Source organism: Mytilus trossulus, chromosome 8 (genome assembly GCF_036588685.1).
Source record: "Mytilus trossulus isolate FHL-02 chromosome 8, PNRI_Mtr1.1.1.hap1, whole genome shotgun sequence".
NCBI classification, from domain to species: Eukaryota; Metazoa; Mollusca; class Bivalvia; order Mytilida; family Mytilidae; genus Mytilus; species Mytilus trossulus.
The window spans coordinates 47,794,877-47,816,930 of record NC_086380.1 but is presented as its reverse complement, the minus strand read 5'-3'; the positions used below and the strand labels follow the sequence as shown (position 1 = coordinate 47,816,930).

The following is a 22,054-nucleotide window of genomic DNA, read 5'->3' as shown; positions in this document are numbered from 1 at the left end:
TTTTCCATTTGTAGAAGGGCATAACTTTAGAACAGTAAAAGTGACGCCACCAAAATTCAAACTTGATCTGTGTTTTTGTGGTAATAAGCATTGTGTATAAATTTCATAACATTTGGTGGAGGCAAACTAAAGTTAGAGAAGGGAAACCAATTTTGGGACGGACGTACAGACGGACAAGGGTTAATCGCAATACCCCCTCCGCTATGGCGGGGGCATAAAAATTGATCTGCACTGATTTTTCAAACTTGTTCTAGACATTGCTGACCTTCAATATAAATTCTATAAATATCTTGCAAGAATAGTACACAGGAGAGCACTTACAAGACTGGATGGATGCAGGGTATTTCTATGTCCCTTGCAATGTGTCAAACAGGGGATGATAAGTAATGGATAATAGATGAATTTCACCATTCTTGCATTTTCTAGTACATTTCCTATGTCACAATAATGTTAATATATATACATATCTTTATATCTAGCTCTGAAAATAACTCTGATGCTGTATAAATAAACTTTTTGTTGCTTTGTTCTTGAATTACAAAATGTTGTGGCAACAATTTCACTAAGATTTTGTACTAAAAAATAAATGTATTTTAAGAGATTCCACCTCTAGGTGTAATACCATCATTGATTTTCCCCTATTAGTCTTTGTTAAATTTGCACTTTTCAAAAAATTGTGCAGAATTTATCTTTGTTTCAAATAAAGAAATACTTGGCATGAGTAAAGTTTTATCCTGTCCAGTTCTATAGAAAAAGTTTCACATAACATTTCATTGCATATAAGAAAATAAAAATCATTGGAAGTTAACCAATCAAATTTCTCCTCTTATTCTATCTGTGTACAAGGTTTAGTAACCATGTAACCTCAAGATTACAAAATTTTCTATAGAAATCACAAATAAAAATAATGGTGTTTTGAAATACCCAAGACATATGTTTATGACACAGAAATAGTTTTACTGCAATAAAATGTAGGATTAATTACCTACAACGGTCAAATTCAAGGGAATATTTTTTAAGACCTACTTTCGTATGCAACCAGATGTGACGTACCATGATTTGGTGGTATTACACCTCTATATTCATTACTATGAATCAACTTTGGTATTCACTTTAGCTTTGATAGGGTGAGCAGATTCTAGTAACACAAAAGGCAGATTATACTTTTGGTATTCCTAATCTTTGTCGGTTTCCTAAACGTAGAAAAGCTTTTATCAGCTGGCTCCTCTCCCTTGCCTTTAATATATCATAAGGTCCAATAAAATGCAGAGTAGCTTTGTCTTCTGGACCTAATTTATCTTTGATATGAGTACAATACCTGGGTGATGTAGACAGGCATGTTATCAGTATCTGAAAAGAAAAATCAGTTATACTTAATTAGTATACCACTAGAAAGTTACTTGTTACCTGCCCAAGAGATGGTATAAAAGACACTTTAAACTGATATTTGTGAATATAGCACACTGGAAAAAAAGTAGAAGTACCCAGTGATCTTGCTCCACAAAATGATAAACCCTTCCCCTTGCAAAGTCCATGATTTGCTAAGGGGAAACCCTAAAAATAATTTTAATAAAAAAATTAAAGAACCTCACATACCCCACACCCCCACATTGTCACTTGACAAACAAAATCTCACCAGATTCCTAAGTTCAAAGACTCATAACTCTACAAAAGTCAACTGATAAAAATTTTCTTGTGGATATGCACAATTAACATATTATGTCCTCATAAACTACAAAGTTTCAACTGTTGCAGTAGTATAATTGGGCCAAAATTCTAAGTTCTAAGGGGCATAACTCCTAGAAAAAAAATTGAATCGTAATTTCCTGCAATAAGTTCATCTACATAGTATGTCCTTATTATCTACAAAGTGTCATGAAATTTTGTTGTGTGGTTTCAGAGAAGTTGCAATGACAAACTGTTGCAGTAGTATATTTTGGCCAAAATTCTAGGTAAAAGGGGCATAACTTCTAGAAAAAAATTGAATCGTAATTTCTTGTCGATATGCACATCTACATAGTATGTCCTTATTATCTACAAAGTTTCATGAAATTCTGTTGTGTGGTTTCAGAGGAGTTGCGATGACAAACTGTTGCAGTAGTATATTTTGGCCAAAATTCTAAGTTAAAGGGGCATTACTCCTACAATAAAAATTGAATCGTAATTTCCTGCCGATATGCACATCTACATAGTAAGTCCTTATTATCTACAAAGTTTCATGAAATTCTGTTGTGTGGTTTCAGAGAAGTTTGGATGACAAACTGTTGCAGTAGTATATTTTGGCCAAAGTTCTAAGTTACAGGGGCATAACTCCTACAAAAAAAAAATCGTAATTTCCTGTCGATATGCACATCTACATAGTAAGTCCTTATTATCTACAAAGTTTCATGAAATTCTGATGTGTGGTTTCAGAGAAGTTGGGATGACAAACTGTTGCAGTAGTATATTTTGGCCAAAATTTTAAGTTAAAGGGGCATAACTTCTACAAAAAAAAAAATCGTAATTTCCTGTCGATATGCACATCTACATAGTAAGTCCTTATTATCTACAAAGTTTCATGAAATTCTGTTGTGTGGTTTCAGAGAAGTTGGGATGACAAACTGTTGCAGTAGTATATTTTGGCCAAAATTCTAAGTAAAAGGGGCATAACTCCTACAAAAAAAAATTCGTAATTTCCTGTCGATATGCACATGTACATAGTAAGTCCTTATTATCTACAAAGTTTCATGAAATTCTGTTGTGTGGTTTCAGAGAAGTTGGGATGACAAACTGTTGCAGTAGTATATTTTGGCCAAAATTCTAAGTTAAAGGGGCATAACTCCTACAAAAAAAAATCGTAATTTCCTGTCGATATGCACATCTACATAGTAAGTCCTTATTTGTTGTGTGGGGTATAATTAACTGCTGACACAGAGAAATGTCTTGCTGTCAGCAGAAAATTCTGAAAAAGACAATTTGAGGGACAGCAGCATTGACAATTAATACAAAGTCGCTAGACCATGACATCGGGACAGGGCATCCAAATAACTAAACTGATTTGTACTGATAGTAATGCAATTTTATAGAAAATATCATTTATCTATCAAAAGGGATCATTAATTTTACTGGACTGAAAGTGTTAATCATTTAAGAGTTGATCGAAACATTTTAATCAATTAGCTATATATTAACATTACCTTTGTCTCATGGAGCAAAAGGCCAAGACATTCTTTTTTGAAGCAAGAATTGCCTAGTCCAATGATCAGCTGTCCAACATGTTGGCTAAATCCTCTTATCTTTGATGGATCCATAGTTTGAAGTGTCTCCTTATCAATAGCCTCTGGTTTTTGTCTAGTAACATGAATCTTTTGATCAACTAATGAATCATTGGTTGAAACTTTAACCTAAGAACAAGGAAAACCATATAGGACCCACTAATTCATAATTAATAACTACTGTACATTCAGAAATTATTGCAAGGTTTCTTTATAAAAATAATTTGACTGGTTTAATATCGCAATAATAACTAGAGGCTCTTAAGAGCCGGTGTTGCTCACCTTGGTCAATGTGTTGCAGTGCATATTAAACAAAGGACACTCTACATTATTTAAGACAAGAATAGAATTCATGACAAAACTCTCTGTTTTTGTGTCAGTGACTTGTTTGTAGAACTTACTTTACTGAACATTCTTGCTTACAGTTATCTCTATCTATAATGAGCTTGGCCCAGTAGTTTCAGAGCAGAAAATTTTTGTAGAAGATTAACTCCTGAAGTGGTCAATTGACAATTTTGATCATGGTGACTTATTTGTAGAGCTTACTTTGCTGTTTACAGTTTATCTCTTTCTATTATAATATTCAAGGTTATAACCAATAAACTGCTTCGCTGAGCGCAGCTGGATACGCCCCCAGAGGTCCAACCCTGAACAGTTGGGGCAAAAATGGACACAATATTCAAGCTTGATACAGGTCTGAATTTGGATTGTAATTAAATATTTGACATATTATAGGTTTCTGAATAAATGTAGCCAAAGAACTTGGAATTGGTTATATGAATAAAACCCCAAAACTTGGAAACGGTAATTCTGAAATTTATAAAAAATGAAAGGGAGCTCACGTCAATAGATATAAACAATTCACCAAAGTTTCATGCATATTGGTTAAAGCTTTTTTGAGTTAATGTCCGACATGTTGACGAAGGACGGACGGACAGACGGTCAACGGTATACCATAATACGACCCGTAAACGGGCATAAAAAAACTGCAAAATTTCCTTAAAATTAACAATTCAGGGGCAGCAACCCAACAACAGGTTGTCTGATGCATTTGAAAATTTCAGGGCAGAAAGATTTGTACCTGATAAACAATTTTACTCCTTCTCAGATTTGCTCTAAATGCTTTAGTTTCAGATATATAAGCCAAAATCTGCATTTGACCACAAGGTTCTATTTCTAGCCATGGCAGCCATCTTGGTCAATGGGTGTGGTCATCGGATACATTTTTTAAAGAAGATACCCTAAGCATAATTTAGGCCAAGTTTGGTTTAATTTGGCACAGTAATTTCAGAGGAGATTTTTGTAAAAGACTACAATAAAATGCTCCGCTGGGTGCAGCTTGATACGACCGCAGAGGTCGAACCCTGAACAGTTGGGGCAAGTATGGACACAACATTCAAGCTTGATACAGCACTGAATTTGGATTGTGATTAAATATTTGACATAGCATAGGTTTCTGACACAGAATGAATGTGCTCTAAGAACTAAAAAAATTTTTAATTTACCTATTCAAACCATATCATTATCATTTGCTTTTATATATAAATCATAAATAACCAATTTAAAATGGAAAATTTTAAAGAAGAAAAAAGGGAAAAAAAATCCCCCCCCCCCCTAATTTTGTGAACCCCCTTATGATTCATCACCCCCAAACTCAATACCAGCCTTCCCTTTGTGGTATGGTACCTTGCAGTACAATTTCATAGAGATCTATACACCTGAACACAAGTTATTGTCTGGAAACTAGAACCAGATGCTCCACAGGGCGTAGCTTTATACGACCGCAGAGGTTGAACCCTGAACGGTTGGGGCAAGTATGGACACAACATTCAAGCTGGATTCAGCTCTAAATTTGGATTGTGATTAAATAGTTGACACAGCATAGGTTTCTGACACAGAATGAATGTGTTCTAATGAACTTAAAATTTTTGTTTTCTCTTACAGCAATTCACTATGCTGTTGAATATTAATCCTCTCAAAAAATGTTTGAAGAAATTTTCTTTTTATTTATGAAATTTCAAATGAGAAAATGGAACCTAATTTTTTTAATCACATCCCCCTTTCCCTTATTCCAAAACTAATCTCAATTAAAATTTCTAATGGAGTTTGCAACAATAACTACTCATTTAAATACATCATAAAATATTAAGATGTAAACAAAACTGCTTGTTATCACTGAATGGTAAAGATTATTTTAATTTATTAGTTGGTAGTAAAAAGTGAATATACATTGTATATTGTATATAACAAAGATTTAAGTTGATTCTGGACAAAGAAAGATAACTCCAATTAAAAAAAATTCTTGCTATTGCACAACATTGTGCAATTAGATATTTCTTGCTTACTATTCTGGACAAAGAAAGATAACTCTAATTAAAAAAAAAATTGCTATTTCCCAATATTGTGTAATTAGATATTTCTTGCCATTGCGCAATACTGTGCAATTGAAAAGACTTGCTATTGCACAATACTTAATATAAAAATTTTAGATCCTGATTTGGACCAATGTAGACCAATTTGAAAACAAGACCAAAAATGAAGAATCTACATACACAGTTAGATTTGGCATATCAAAGAACCCCATTTATTCAATTTGTGATGAAATCAAACAAAGTTTAATTTTGGACCCCGATTTGGACCAACTTGAAAACTGGGCCAATAATCAAGAATCTAAGTACATTTTTAGATTCAGCATATCAAAGAACCCAACCGATTCATTTTTTGTCAAAATCAAACTAAGTTTAATTTTTGACCCTTTGGACCTTAATGTAGACCAATTTGAAAACGAGACCAAAAGTTAAGAATCTACATACACAGTTAGATTCAGCATATCAAAGAACCCCAATTATTCAATTTTGATAAAATCAAACAAAGTTTAATTTTGGACCCTTTGGGCCCCTTATTCCTAAACTGTTGGGACCAAAACTCCGAAAATCAATACCAACCTTCCTTTTATGGTCATAGACCTTGTGTTTAAATTTCATAGATTTCTATTTACTTATACTAACGTTATGGTGCAAAAACCAAGAAAAATACCTTTTTGGGTCCCTTTTTGGCCCCTAATTCCTAAACTGTTGGGACCTAAACTCCCAAAATCAATACCAACCTTCCTTTTGAGGAAAAAAACATTGTGTTTAAATTTCATAGATTTCTATTTACTTATACTAACGTTATGGTGCAAAAACCAAGAAAAATGCTTTTTTGGGTCCCTTTTTGGCCCCTTATTCCTAAACTGTTGGGACCTAAACTCCCACAATCTATACCAACCTTCCTTTTGTGGAAAAAAACATTGTGTTTAAATTTCATTGATTTCTATTTACTTAAACTAAAGTTATTGTGCGAAAACCAAGAACAATGCTTATTTGGGCCCTTTTTTGGACCCTAATTCCTAAAATGTTGAAACCAACACTCCCAAAATCAATCCCAAGATTTCTTTTGTCGTCATAAACCTTGTGTCAAAATTTCATAGATTTATATTAACTTAAACTATAGTTATAGTGCGAAAACCAAGAAAATGCTTATTTGGGCCTTTTTTGGCCCCTAATTCCTAAAATATTGGGACCAAAACTCCCAAAATCAATACCAACCTTTCTTTTGTGGTCATAAACCTTGTGTTAAAATTTCATAGATTTCTATTCACTTTTACTAAAGTTCGAGTGCAAAAACTAAAAGTATTCAGACGACGACGACGACGACGACGCAGACGCCGACGCCAACGTGATAGCAATATACGACGAAAATTTTTTCAAATTTTGCGGTCGTATAAAAATGCCTGTTTTTTGGCCTCTTTTTGGCCCCATATTCCTAAACATTTAAAGTAATTACCCCCAAACTCAAACCCAGCTTTCCCTTTGTGATATGGAACCTTGTAGTACAATTTCATAAAGATCCATACACTTACACACAAGTTATTGTCATGACTCTAGAAAAATGCTTGTTTTTTGCCCCTTTTTTTGCCCCTAATTCCTACAATTTTGAGGCAATTACCCCAAAATCAATCCAAACATTCCCTTTGTGATATGGAACCTTGCAGTACAATTTCAGAGAGATACATACACTTGCACAAGTTATTGTCTGGAAACTAGAAAAATGCTTATTTTTGGCCCCTTTTTCCTAAACGTTTTGGGCAATTACCCCCAAAACTCAATTCCAGCTTTCCCTTTGTAATATGGACCCTTGTAGTACAATTTCAGAAAATTCCATACACTTACACACAAGTTATTGTCATGAAACTAGAAAAATGCTTGTTTTTTGCCCCTTTTTTAGCCCCTAATTCCTAAAATTTTAAGGCAATTACCCCCAAAATCAATCCAAACATTCCCTTTGTGATATGGAACCTTGTGGTACAATGTCAGAGAGATCCATACACTAACACACAAGTTATGTCAGGAAGTTACAAAAATGCTTATTTTTGGCCCCTAATTCCTTAACTGTTTGTACCATAATCCCCAAAATCAATCCCAACTTTCCTTTTGTGGTATCGAACCTTATGGTAAAATTTCATAGAGATCCATTCACTTAAACTAAAGTTAAGAGTGCGAAAACCAATCGGTCTTCATAGACTAAATGTAGTTTTCATGATTTTAAACACCATTTTATATGATAAAATAAAGAATTTATCAGATTTGAGAGGAGTATAGAGATAAAGGGTTACTTTGAAAATAATGTCAAAAATATTACTTGAATAAGTTATTTTTAACATTTTTGAAAAAAAATAGAAATTACACTTACCTATTAAAGGCACATAATTGAATTAGGTTACAAATTATAAATAACTTCAGGTCTTAATTAATTCACAAGTATCAATCTATTTATATCAGTCTACCTTCAAGATTTTAGAGGAAAATGATAATTTAATAGTCCCAAGAGACCAATCTTTGACCCAGAAGCGTTGGTATGTAAGATAAGTGTGTGGGAAAGTTAATTAGTGTTTCTGAAGAATTAGTTTTTATATATCAAGGGAAAAATAACCAGATAACTGTGAAAATTATTTAAAGCTAGTAAAATCTGTATTCTTAAACACCTATAAAAATAATATTTAGAAAAATAACTTGTATAAGTTATATTTAAATTAGCCTCGTTTTCAACATTACTTGTATAGGTAATTTTAATTGTTACTTGTTTAAGTAATGCCCCTGACTGATCTATTATAATATTCAAGATAATAACAAAAAACTGCAAAATTTCCTTAAAATTACAAATTCAGAGGCAGCAACCCAACAACGGATTGTCTGATGCATCTGAAAATTTCAGGGCAGATAGATCTTGGCCTGATGAACATATTCACCCCTGTCAGATTTGCTCTAAATGCTTTAGTTTCAGAGATATAAGCCAAAAACTGCATTTTACACCCATGTTCTATTTTTAGCCATGGTGGCCATCTTGGTTAATGGGCGGGGTCATCGAATAGTTTTTTTATAACTAGATACCCTAAGGATGATTTAGGCAAAGTTTGCTTTAATTTGGACCAGTAGTTTCAGAGGACATGATTTTTGTAAAAGTTAAGGGACGACGATGATGATGGACGCCAAGTGATGAGAAAAGCTCACTTGGCCCTTTGGGCCAGTTGAGCTAAAAATTGCATTCTGATATCTGATACATAGTTCTGTATGCAGATTTCTTAAGTCTAGTCTTGTAAGTGCTCTCCTGTGTACTATTTTTGCCAAATATTTAAAGAATTTATATCGAAGGTTTATATCAGATGGCTTAAAATTTCTCCACTGATTTTTTTCAAAAAACTAAAATCCATGAACATGTATTGTAGCTTTTGCTCATACCACATGTACCACGAAAATATAAGTACTTTCACAGTTTTTGAGTTATATGTTTTACAATTGGAAATGAAAATTAATTGTTGACACACAAGCCTGAATTTTTTTTACTTTATTTATATATGAAGAAGTACCTCTGCAACTGTCATTATCTGTATTACATCAGGCATTTCATTTGATGAAATTCTGAAAGTTAAGTCTGGAACTGCCACAACACGTACATCCTTGATCATGGTTTCCTCGACCAATCCTATACTACAAAAAGAACCATTTTCAAAATTAACCTTTCATCATTTTCATATACAGGGTACCAGGATTTGATGATTTAGGTCGAGTCAATCGATTGCGATCTTGTTTTAATCAGTTATTTAAGGTGGTTACAATATTTCATGGATTTTAAATATGTCAAGGGCTAAATATTTTTGTGAGGTTTTTTGTTGATGCTTTTCTTGTCACTGATTTTGATCTTCCTAAATGTTTATAGGACAAGGTACAATTTGGGCTAAAAGTGAAAACTGTATGACTGGCATGAGGACCTTGCAAGGTACACACATTCCAAATATAGTTATCCTATTACTTAGAATAAGAGAGAATTCAACAATACAAAAAATTTTAACTTTTTTTTCAAGTAGTCACTGAACCATAAAAATGAGGTCAAGGACATTGGACATGTGACTGACAGAAACTTCGTAACATGAGGCATCTATATACAAAGTATGAAGCATCTAGGTCTTCCACCTTCTAAAATATATAGCTTTTAAGAAGTGAGCTAACACCGCCGCCGCCGTAGCCGCCGCCGTAGCCGCCGCCGGAACACTATCCCTAAGTCGAGCTTTCTGCAACTAAAGTCGCAGGCTCGACAATAAAACCACTGCAAGCAAAACGCATTTTTATTGTGCCATTCTTTAATTCTTATCTGGTGTCTATTTGAAAGCAGAAGTCATTGATATCATCTTTCACTGTGGATAGACAGGATAATGTTCCATGTCTTGGGCATTCGTCTTTACCAAACATAATACCTTTATTTCCTGCAGATGTTGTTTGATCTGTTTTAGAATCCTGCAACCAAAACCAGACGTCTTTAATCATGTTTTCAAAAATTAAATTGCCATAAAAGTTATTGCCTTTATTGAGGACATATTATTGCTAAAAGTTTTGAGATGTTCTGGTGTTTTAAAGTGGACACGCTTTGCAAATAATAATAATTGAACACCTTTGGATCATTTAGGATTTTGAGGACACGTTTGGGCATTGTTGGGGAGATTGACACTTTTGGAAGTGTTACATATACATTGTATCATGTCTGTCTGAATTTCAAAATTATAAAGAAATAACATTTTCATTCCACTAATTAAGCTTGCTCATGTTGTTTCAATTCTTGTTGTAGCAAGATGTTGGTAAGGAATCTTACTGCTATTCTCAATTTAAAAAAAACAAGATCTTACTGGTTTTACATGTATGTACATGTATTGTAACACAATAGTCCAGCAATGTGAAAAAAAACCCTGAAAAGTCAGTCCTCATTCTGCAGTATGTTAAGGTTAAGCACAAAGTGGTTAAAGAAACAGTCTTGTCAATAGTCATGATAGTAATGGTCAAAATTTATTTTCACCATATTTTTTAAAGAATTTACCTTCCCTTTAGGTTACACATTCTGCAAAACTTCTCCAGCATTGTTGTGAACCTCATTTCTTCCACTGTTCTAGAAGTCAACAACAAATCATAAAGTATTTCTTTTAGGTCATTTTGAAGGTCATGTCTTCCAGCTTCAATATGATGTATCAAAACTCTGAAAAAAAAATCCTAATTATTTATATAAGAACTGGACACTGCTTAGAGGTGCATAGAATCTGCTGTCGATTTGGAAACTTGTTCTATAATCTATTATTAAGTCAGACTTGGTGTCTATTTGAGTCGTACCTGTACATATATATATATGCAAAATCAAATAAATGGGGAATATGTCTATGGGACACAGATGATGCCCCCGCTAGCATATCATATAAAGTTATAAAGGGCAGGGTTTTCCCCGAGTCAATTATTTTTTTCACCAACTTACATAAATATATTTTTCGTTTAAAATGTTCCTTCTTTCTAACTCCCCCCCCCCCCTCCCCCCCATTTACTTTTTAAAAGATACTATAAAAATAGCAATATAGACATCATAATTTTGACTTCTGGGACACAAGATTCATCTTCAAAAGTTTATCGGATATACATTTCCCTTCCAGTTGAAGGATAAAGACTAAAGGCAGAGACTTTTCTTACTTTTCAACAGGTTTTGGAACAACCCTCCAAATGTGGGATATCCCTTAAATAAGGGACTGTCCCTCAGACAAGGGATCATTTTGCTGTTGTAGAAAAGTAAAAAGAAAAATTTAGCTTTTTTTTAACTTAAAAGGGGAAAAATTCATTATATTTGGAACAACTTTTCTTAAAGAGGGGTCCACTTATTTTTAAAAATAAAGAAGATACATGTATAAGTCCAGGAATATTACAAAATTCTTGGACATGTTTTGACCATATAATACCAGATAGTTGTATAGTTCTTTGGGAAAAGTTTCTTCAAATGATATGAATATGTGCCCTTTTGTACTAAGAAGTGGTTTTTACAACAAAACATTTTTTTTTTATCACTTGAAATTGATCCCTGATTTAAGGGATAGTTATTACATTGAAGGGTTACTTATTTGAGGAGTTGTTCCCAACCTGTTGAATATATTTCTTCATAACAACAGTTTTCTTTTCTGGACCATCGTAAATGAAAAAGTTGAGACGTAAAAATATGCTTGAAACACGTGCGTCGCCAAAACGAAAAATAAATAAGATGGATGAAATCAAATCATTATGTATATTTCTTTCGCCAAATTCTTTCGCAAATGATGAATTTTAATGGCCACAATTTTTATTTTTTTGCAAAATGCGAAAATGGAGAACGCCAGCGGTAACCTTGAAAGGGACATAACTGAAGAACAGTAAAAGTGACGCTACTCAAATTTGTACTTGATCTGAGTTTTGTGGTTATATGTATTGTGTATAAGTTTTATAACATTTCGTTGAGGCAAACTGAAGGTAGAGAACAGAAACAAAAAATTCAGCAATTATTCCATTTGTAAAGGGGCATAACTCTAGAACAGTAAAAGTGACACCACCAAAATTCAAACTTGATCTGTCATGTCTGTATTTTGTGGTATTAAGCATTGTGTATAAGTTTCATAACATTTGGTTGAGGCTAACTTTAGTTAGGGAATGGAAAGGAAAACTAGTATTTTTTCCATTTGTAAAGGGGCATAACTCTAGAACAGTAAAAGTGACACTACCAAAACTCAAACTTGATCTGTGTTTTATGGTAATAAGCATTGTGAATAAGTTTCATAACATTTGGTTGAGGCAACCTGAACTAGATTTGATTTGATTTTTGGTGTTTTAACGCCACTTTTAAGCACCGCTTTTGGGCCAATTTTTATTGGTGGAGGGAGACGGAGTGCCAGGAGAAAACCACCGACCTGTGATAGGAAAACTGACAATCCTAGTCAATTTAGATTGGAGTCTAGTGCACCCGCACAAGCGGGATTCGAACTCACAACCTCAGTGTTGACTGGCTAGTGATTACAGTAGTAACTACTTAGACCACTCGGCCACTGAGGCCCCTCCTAAACTAGAGAACGGGAATGAAAAATTCAGCAATTTTTCCATTTGTAAAGGGGCATAACTCTAGAACGGTTTAAGTGACGCCACTGAAATTTAAACTTGATCTGTGTTTTGTGGTAATAAGCCTTTTGTAGAAGTTTTATAACATTTGGTTGAGGCAAACTAAAGTTAGAGGACGGAAACCAACTTTGGGAAGTAAGCCAAAATATTTATCAAATGGAATTTATTTTAATATGTTGCATTAGAATGGAGATATCTGTATTGTATTTCGTTGCTAGCTCAGTATATAGGTAAACTCAATTTGTGACAGTCAAATCTACGTTTCACGAAGGCCAAGCTTAAAATACAATACAGATATCTCCCAATTACAGATATTTGAATTTTAATGAGGGCCTGTAAATAATGAAAACTTATAAATGTAAATAAAATGCTCCGCTGGGTGCAGCTTGATACGACCACAGAGGTCGAAACCTGAACAGTTGGGGCAAGTATGGACACAACATTCAAGCTTGATACAGCACTGAATTTGGATTGTGGTTAAATATTTGACACAGCATAGGTTTCTGACACAGAATGAATGTGGTCTAAGAACTTAAAGATATTTTTAATTTACCTATTCAAACCATATCATTATTATTTGCTTTTATATATAAATCAGAAATAACCAATTTAAAATGGAAAATTTTAAAGAAAAAAAAGGAAAAAAAAGGAAAAAAAAATCCCTCCCCCAAATTTTTTGAACCTGTGGCCCTTATGATTCATTACCCCCAAACTCAATCCCAGCCTTCCCTTTATAGTATGGTACATTGCAGTACAATTTCAGAGAGATCCATATATACACTTGAACACAAGTTATTGTCTTGAAAGTAGAAAAATGCTTGTTTTTAGGCCCCTTTTTGGCCCCAAATTCCTAAACGTTCAGGGCAATTACCCCAACCTCAAACCAAGCTTTCCCTTTGTGATATGGAACCTTGTAGTATAATTTCAGAAAGATCAATACACTTACACACAAGTTATTGTCTTGAAAGTAGAAAAATGCTTGTTTTTAGGCCCCTTTTTGGCCCCAAATTCCTAAACGTTTTGGGCAATTACCCCCAAACTCAATTCCAGCTTTCCCTTTGTAATATGGACCCTTGTAGTACAATTTCAGAAAATTCCATACACTTACACACAAGTTATTGTCATGAAACTAGAAAAATGCTTGTTTTTTGCCCCTTTTTTGGCCCCTAATTCCTAAAATTTTAAGGCAATTACCCCCATAATCAATCCCAGCATTCCCTTTGTGATATGGAACCTTGTGGTACAATGTCAGAGAGATCCATACACTAACACACAAGTTATGTCTGGAAGGTTTTTTTTGTCCCCTTTTTGACCCCTTATTCCTTAACTGTTGGTACCATTATCCCTAAAATCAATCTTAACCTTTCTGTTGTGGTATTGAACCTTATGGTAAAATTTCATAGAGATCTATTCACTTAAATTAAAGTTAGAGTGCGAAAACCAATGTGTCTTCTGACGACAACGACAACGACGCCGACTTCATACCAATATACGACCACAAAAATTTTTTTGCAGTCGTATAAAAATGGAAAAAAAATGGTAACATTTGTCATTTCCATGTGTAAGGGCAATAACTCCCATAAGAAGTTGTCTGACAGTTTTACAGCTGTGAGGTTTAATTATGCATACAAATTTTCCAAAATGCTAAAATTATCACTGATACCTTTATCTTACATTCATTTAGAGTATTTTCCTGAAGAAATAACTGTGAAGAACTTCTTAAAAGCAATCGTGCTTTGAAAACGTACACAGATTTAACATATCCGTCTCTGGTCCATGTTTTACCATTGTCAAGTCAACATCCAGTATTAGAAAAATGTGATTTTTAAAATATAAAGCAAAGTTGTTGAGAACATAATGTCTGTCACCATGCTGGTGACGATTTGTCTCGGTGCTGAAGTGTCTAGAATGCTGCAAACTTGACACATTCAGTCAGGGGTACTACTTGTACAAGTTATTATTATCCACCCTTAGTTGATCCGGCCCTATAATAAAATAATAATGAATAATTAACTTCGGCGGATTTTGTGACATATCTGAATCAGTATAAATGGAATTTGTAAAAAGTATCGATGAATAGTGACAGCAGGTAAGTGAAGGATGCCTAATATTACCTTTAGCATGTTTAGAGAAACATTCAGATGAATTACTTTAAATCGATACAAAAATGAGTAATCAGTATGATTTGTACAATTTGTTAAGCAGCATCGATATTAGTAGAGTGGGGCGCTCATATTCGCCGTGGACACAATTTCGCCGTTTTATGATTTTGAGGTGTAAAAACTTCAAAGGATGGTTGAAATGGAAGAAATATGCTGTTAAATCATATTTTTATAACAAATATGATTATTTTAGAAAATGTGACTAAACTTCGGCACCTACGGCAAAGGACCGAAAAATGGACAACGATTTTCAGCCAATTTCCTGAATGACAAAAACGATTTCAAAGAAGCATTCCTAAATAATTGTTTGACTGATTGCCCTAAATTTCAGTTTTTTACATCTTTCAAATGTCTGCTATTCGTCTATAATGAAATTTATTTGATAAATAAAGTTAAAAGCTGCAGTTATTTGGTTTTAAATAGATATGTCAAAACGGCGAATATGTGTCTCCCATCGACAAAATGTTAGGAAATTTCAAACACCCTTTAATCCAACTCTGCAGATGATTTTACTCAAAACAAACACGCTTTCAAGCTAAGAATATTTTGCATTTGAAGTTATCTTCATATAGAAATATCAGTATACTTCAAAAACATAAAGACCTGAACATAAACTGAAGAAAACATGGAAAGATATGGCGAAAATGAGCACCCCACTCTATATGAATATGAAGTTATTTTCCATGATAACTCAGAATACAATTGGGAAAAGTTTATATTCAATTCCGACACATAGAAGAGATAAATAGATATTCACAATCCACTGGAACACATAATAATGTAATTACCATAATGATCATTAGTCTATAGATACATTTGTAATTGGTTTGTTTATTCAACAATTGTCTGATGATCGTGTACCAAAGTAAGGCTGGTCGTAATCACTTAATTCAATTAAAATCATAGCTATTAAAATTTACTAAGAGCTAATTTCCTAATTCTTGTAGAGTAAAACTTTGGTGGCTTGCTTGCTTTGTTTGTATAAACTTTTAACTCAAGCTTTGACATCTTCAAACAATATATATAGGCATAGTTAAACCTGTATATATTATATTTACATTTAATTGGACGTTATCCCAATAAAATTGTACAATATACAAACAAAGCAAGTAAGTAAGCTAACCTGAAAGTCTTGCTCTACATGCATTAGGAAATTAGCTCTAAATAAACAATTCACAGGGCTGTAACTAGGCCTTGGGAACAGACGAGGCAGGGGTTTAATGGGAGCCGCCGATTGAGGCCCCCTGGCCGAAAATTGTAACATTATGGTTCGAAATATATCTTGTTACCTCCGTTGTTTGTATCATATTTATTGTTTTTGTTTCATATTTACGGTAAAATATCGGGAAACAAAGTGTGTTCTAACGTCTGTCAAATATGAAGTCGATTTTGTCAAGTCATTGTGCATTTATTTTCACACAGGATCGTATTTAACATTATGCACATAGGAAAAATAACAGACCACCGGCGCAATCTCTTTGACAATTGTATTTTCCTCTTTTAAACAAGACGAAACAAGTCTACAGATTATGTTTGCTAACATCCCGTTGGAAACAAAAACAATGTTTAGACCTAGTATTTCGTACATCCGGCCGTAATGGCGTTATCACATGTTAGTCACATGTTTCACGTATGACTGGAAATGATTAGAACTTTAGGACAAAAACAATTTTAATATATAACTGGACTTCTGTTTCCTGTGAAATGTAACGCATAACGATAAAGTAATTTTCTTACTTAATTATTACGAAGATCAAAACAAGAATGTAAATCATCTTGGATTTATCTGTTTGAACATCTCGCAAGAGTTCATATTTGCATATTGTTTTTAAGAATGCTATTACAACAAAGCAGATTACATCATCTAAAAATTGCGTTACGAAATCCGACACAAAAATCACGCCACTGTTCTTACATCTGCTACATAAATACTTATAGTTCTGGGCATTTTCTTCTCACTATTCTTATTGGTCGCGAGAAACGACACAAAAATACGGTTGTAGAATCTTTGATATTCGTATATTTTATTTTTTTTTCTAGGGAAGAGTAGCATACACTTGTATGTTGATAAAAATAATGGCATCTTTAGATGTAGTTGCAACTTTTCTTACAGTAATTCACATTTTATCACTTTTCTATAGTTATAGGAAACGGAGCCCAATAGCAAATTATGGTCCATATACATGGTTTAAAAAATAATAGTAATGATACAAAAAAAAAATAATGAATAAAATAAAATAATGTAGATAAATTACATATATATATTATATTTATATAATCTTCCTTTATTTCTTATCATTTAAATTTAGAAAAAACGATTGAATAAATTCAATTAAAATATATATGTCTTTATTTTCTATTAATAATACTCCACTTACAGGTGATGTTTTGTTTGTTTTTGTATGTTTCTTAGGTATGAAAAACCAACACTGTCAGAACAAATGCTGAATATAATTATAATAAATAAAGTTGTACAGGATTCTTTAATAAAATCAGATTATAATATGTCTCTGATTAAATTTAACAAATCTCACACTTTTCATCATTTTTGTGACTGTCATTTAATGACAGGAAACACAAGAAATGTTTATTGTAGTCATCTACTAATGGCACACTTCAAAGGTAATCATAGCAATAAAAATCATGTTGTTGGGAGAAACCACACCAAGGTAATAAACAATTAAGGAGTTTTAGGGAGGAATTAGTCCAAGTTTCCTCCCAAGATTTGGAGAGAGTTGCTGGAATTTCTTGGTGTGACACCAAGTTTTTACAGTGTAGGGAGTATGACATTACATCCTCTCTGTGTGTACTGTAGTACACATTATTGTTTAGAGGCCAGCTGAAGCACACCTCTGGATTCAGGATTTTCTCGCTGTACTGAAGACCCATTGGTGGCCTTCGGCTGTTTTCTGCTCTTTGGTCGGGTTGTTGTCTCTTTGACACATTCCACATTTCCATTCTCAATTTTATTACACCCAATCAATAATGATAAAAATTAAATACTCTCTAGTCACCTTTACCATGGTTAATTGTGCGACCGTCTTTATTTCACAAGCCCAAAGTATTCCCACAATACTCCATGGAAATTCAAAGTATCAAGCAATCAAATTGTCATTCTGCCAAGGTCTTGTCCTGTCCTTTTAACATTTGAATGGAATAATCACATACATTTTGTAACTTGCTCTCTATATATAGCTAAAAGAAAGCCTACTTCATGTATTTGCCGTTAAACCAAACAAATCCTCCATCCATCCAAAATAAATGTTTTGTTTTCGAATAGCAGCCAGGTTTGTAGCAAAACATTTGAAAATGCCTCAAATCTTCATTTTATTTGAAAGAGAACTACATACAAATTGTGGGGTGTTTAGGTATTCATGTGTGATCTGTGAATGCTTCTTTAATAATATTAACTGAGCAAGGTGAAGAATTCAAACTATTTTAATTTTGATTTACTTTGCGAACTGATAATGTTGGAAATATCCATTATCAATAATTCATTTTAACGGGAAATAAATAATTACAGAACCAAATGCCGGTTTACTGGCGATGGTAATCAGATACAGAGATATTACGTTGAAATAAAAGTACAGAAGCTGCACGTCAACATAAATTACTATTCGAAGTATGCATTACTTAATTCTTGATGTTAAAATGCAAGGATGTGTTCTACCCTCTGCATGCATGCCTAACTTTCTCCATTTTCTTTTTTTCCCTTATTATTTTTTTTTGCCAGCAATTGCCTCGTCTGCCTCATTGTAGTTACGGCCCTGATTCAAGGTCTTTATAGTTGGATCTTTTATTAGAAGTTCTAATAACGTTTGTCAGGACCTCAGCAGGAATATCAACTCTTCCTGCTGCTTTTCGAAGATAAGCATGAAATACATGTACAGCTTTTAAGACTTCTTCTTATATCTATCTATAATAATATTCAAGATAATAACAAAAAACTGCAAAATTTTGTTAAAACTACCAATTTGGTGGCAGAAACCCAACAATGGGTTGCTCGATTTGTCTGATAATTTCAGGGCCGATAGATCTTGACAAATTGAACAATTTAACTCCATGTCAGATTTGCTCTAAAAGCTTTAGTTTTTAAGATATAAGCTAAAAACTGCATTTGACCCCTATGTTCTATTTGTAGCCATGGTGGCCATGTTTGACCATGGATCAAATCTTCGGAGTTTCAGAGAAGAAGATTTTTGAAATATTTTATGACAACAGACGACGAAGGACGCCAAGTGATGGCATAAGCTCACATGGGGCCCTTTGGGCTCCGGTGATCTAAAAAGGGAGACAATGCCATTTAATATAAGGCAAAATAATAAAAAAAATCTTAAAGATCCATTATCTTTAATAAATATGTACAATGATGTATGGAAAAGTTTGACACAAGCTTTCTGTTTTTTTGGTGGTTTTTTTTTCGATTTTAAAGACTGAAAATAAAATATATTGACTCTGAAATTAAAATTTTGGGTTATATATTAAAACCACTATATACTCATGATACTGCACAGACTTTAAACCCATTGACAAGGATGATGGTGTCTAAGTAACTGCAATTCAGAATACCGAACATGTTGAATGAGGGCATTTTTTTAAAGAAAATACTTTTAACCATGCTATTGACATTCTTATCTTTATCTATAATCATATTTTTTACTTTTCTTTATTTTCTGTTTTTTTTTATATTTTTGGTTTATTTTTCTATTTCAACAATTTCTTTATCATATTGGCTTGAATTTTTTTATTTTGTTCATCTAAAGTTCCTTTCTTAGTGGTCCATTTATAAACATGATAAAACATCATTTCCTTAAGTTCTAGTTCGTTAATATATGATCATGATGATAAACCTGTCATCCATACATGTTTACTACGCATGGACGGACTTACCGGACAACCACACTTCTGTGAAAACAGAGGTGACCCATTTGTCTGATTGATTTTCAAATCTTTTCAGATATATGATTGCGGAAATAAGATAGTAAAAAATGTACGTAACATTGAGTTTTCAGTGAATAGATTCAAATCAAATTTGATGCAATTTTTATATAATAAAGAAGAAATATACACGATCAAAGCCTTAGATGGGCGGAGTTACCAGACTGCATCGTATCTTCATTTTTATTCCCTATAAATATTTTTTTATATTGGGGCGGATCGACTAAGGGCCCGATTGACATGAAGCTACAAGAACTTGAGAAGTACCTGACTGACATTGCAGTAGTGAATGAAAAGATGGTAATTTTAATTTTACCTGGAACTACTACCCACAGTTTTCATCAACTCTTCATCATCATGGTGTTCATCTGAATCAGCATCAACTTTGGGAAGAAAGTTTTTAACAAGATATTCTCTAACTTTAACAAAATTTTCCTGTTCAAGTTCTTTGACACTTGTGTCAAATGTCAAGTTAGCATTCAAATAATCCATCATCTTGATTAAATCTGCATCGAGGGGTGGCAAACCTGCATTTATATTTGAAAACATGTCGAAAAATTCATCAATGCTCTTCGTGGATGGGTCGATCCAGTTCCAATTAATCTGAAGATTTTCTAGTTCGCTCATCGTCCAATCACTTGTTTCACGCGGAATGTAACTACTCAGTGCAGTTAATTTCTTCTTCTTATCGCTTGATGCGGAATAATAATCGCCATCTAATCTATTTGTCCACAGTGGATCATCTTCTGAATTTGAGCTGTGCCGTTTGCGTTTGCGTTTAGGTTTCGAGGATGACGCCATGTTGTGCCGAGGATAATTGTTCTCAACTCATCAGTATACGGCAGCCGGTACGGTCACAGAACCGTTCGAATGCAGCACCGGAATACGTCCCCAGAACCATTTAAAAGTCATGCGCAGCACTTGTTAGCTAAATACCGACAAACAATTGTGACCTGAATGACCACAAATAAACACAACATAATATATATTATATATATATATTGTAATCACAGTAGTCTTAGATTATAATTATCAGTTTCGTTTGTTTGTCTCAGTGATTAAGGAGGTTATATGAGACATATAACCTCCTTGGTCTGATTAAATGATAACGAGGTGTTTGTCGCTCCTTTTTTTAAATAAATTGTGACCTATATTATAGTTGTTATAGTCATATCCCATAATTATTGTAGCTGAATATTTCTCTTATGTAAAAAGTACCCAGTAATCAATAAAAAAATTATTTGATCTATATGTATTCATCCATACGGAGACGCCCTTTAATTTCAACGATGAGTATTAATGGTATTAATATCAAAAGTCTATTATAGTTTAATACTTGTATACGTTATATTATTAGATCTTTAATTATAGGTATCTCCCAAGAGCGTTGCTGGAAAAGCTGGTTTGCGGGACGGTGACTTGATTTGCTACATTAACAAAGCTTACGTCGCTGACGTCACACATCAACACATGTTGATTTTCATTTGTAAATGAGTGGTTTGGCAAAGTTGCATGTCCACCGATGTCCAGACAAACCAAATTCTATTTGGAAGTCTCATACCTTGATAAACTCGTAATATTATATATAGTGTAAATCTCAAAATATATATAACTTTCATTTTCTACAGATTGTACATAAAATCAAATGTCCTTCACATTACATGTGATGTATTTCATCACGTGAGATTCATTGCTAGAAAAAAAAACTTTTAACGAGGCGTATATATCGGTTTATCAAATATATCTTTTTAAGGATGTCTGCTTGTCATGTTTAGAAATTTTTGAATTTGAGCGGTGCCGTTTGCGTTTAGGTTTCGAGGATGACGCCATGTTGTGGGTTGTGCCGAGTATAATTGTTCTCAACTCGGACTACCAGATATCTCGGCCCAAAACAAACTCGGCCTATTACAAAGTCGGCTTCACAAACTTGGTCTATAACAGACTCAGCCTATCACAAACTCGGACTGCTAAAAGATAAAAGTATGATAAACGAAATAAGTATTATTTTATTTGAAATTAACTATCAGTACTTTATCTTAAACGTTTTTACACTTTTGGTATTTGGCTGGATGTTGTCTCCAAATGACCTTAGATCGCCTCCAAATAACCCTTTGACGTCAAGCAATAATCACTTTTTTATTGTGAATTGTTATGTCAAAGTTTACGGGAACCTGTGTGATTCTACGTAATGGCGGACAAATTTGCATACAAGTGTAAA

General features: G+C 33.5%; 1 protein-coding gene across 3 annotated transcripts; it reads right to left on the bottom strand.

Annotated features, from left to right (window-relative positions):
- Nucleotides 1-398: 398 nt before the first annotated feature.
- Nucleotides 399-20,760, bottom strand: LOC134681060 (uncharacterized). Of its 3 annotated transcripts, none has more exons than XR_010100562.1 (6): nucleotides 20,153-20,756; nucleotides 10,659-10,814; nucleotides 9,160-9,280; nucleotides 3,177-3,383; nucleotides 1,075-1,350; nucleotides 399-607 (listed from the first exon to the last, which is right to left on the bottom strand). XR_010100562.1 is itself a non-coding variant. In XM_063540468.1 (6 exons), exons 1-6 carry the CDS (start codon nucleotides 20,635-20,637, stop codon nucleotides 1,159-1,161), a joined length of 1,107 nt encoding a protein of 368 aa, XP_063396538.1. In that variant the 5' UTR covers nucleotides 20,638-20,760; the 3' UTR covers nucleotides 399-1,158. The 3 variants fall into 3 exon arrangements, 2 of the variants coding, with proteins under 2 accessions (XP_063396538.1, XP_063396537.1); XM_063540468.1 differs by having other exon boundaries at nucleotides 399-1,350; nucleotides 3,177-3,297; nucleotides 3,352-3,383; nucleotides 20,153-20,760; XM_063540467.1 differs by having other exon boundaries at nucleotides 399-1,350; nucleotides 20,153-20,757.
- Between the last annotated feature and the right edge of the window lie 1,294 nt (nucleotides 20,761-22,054).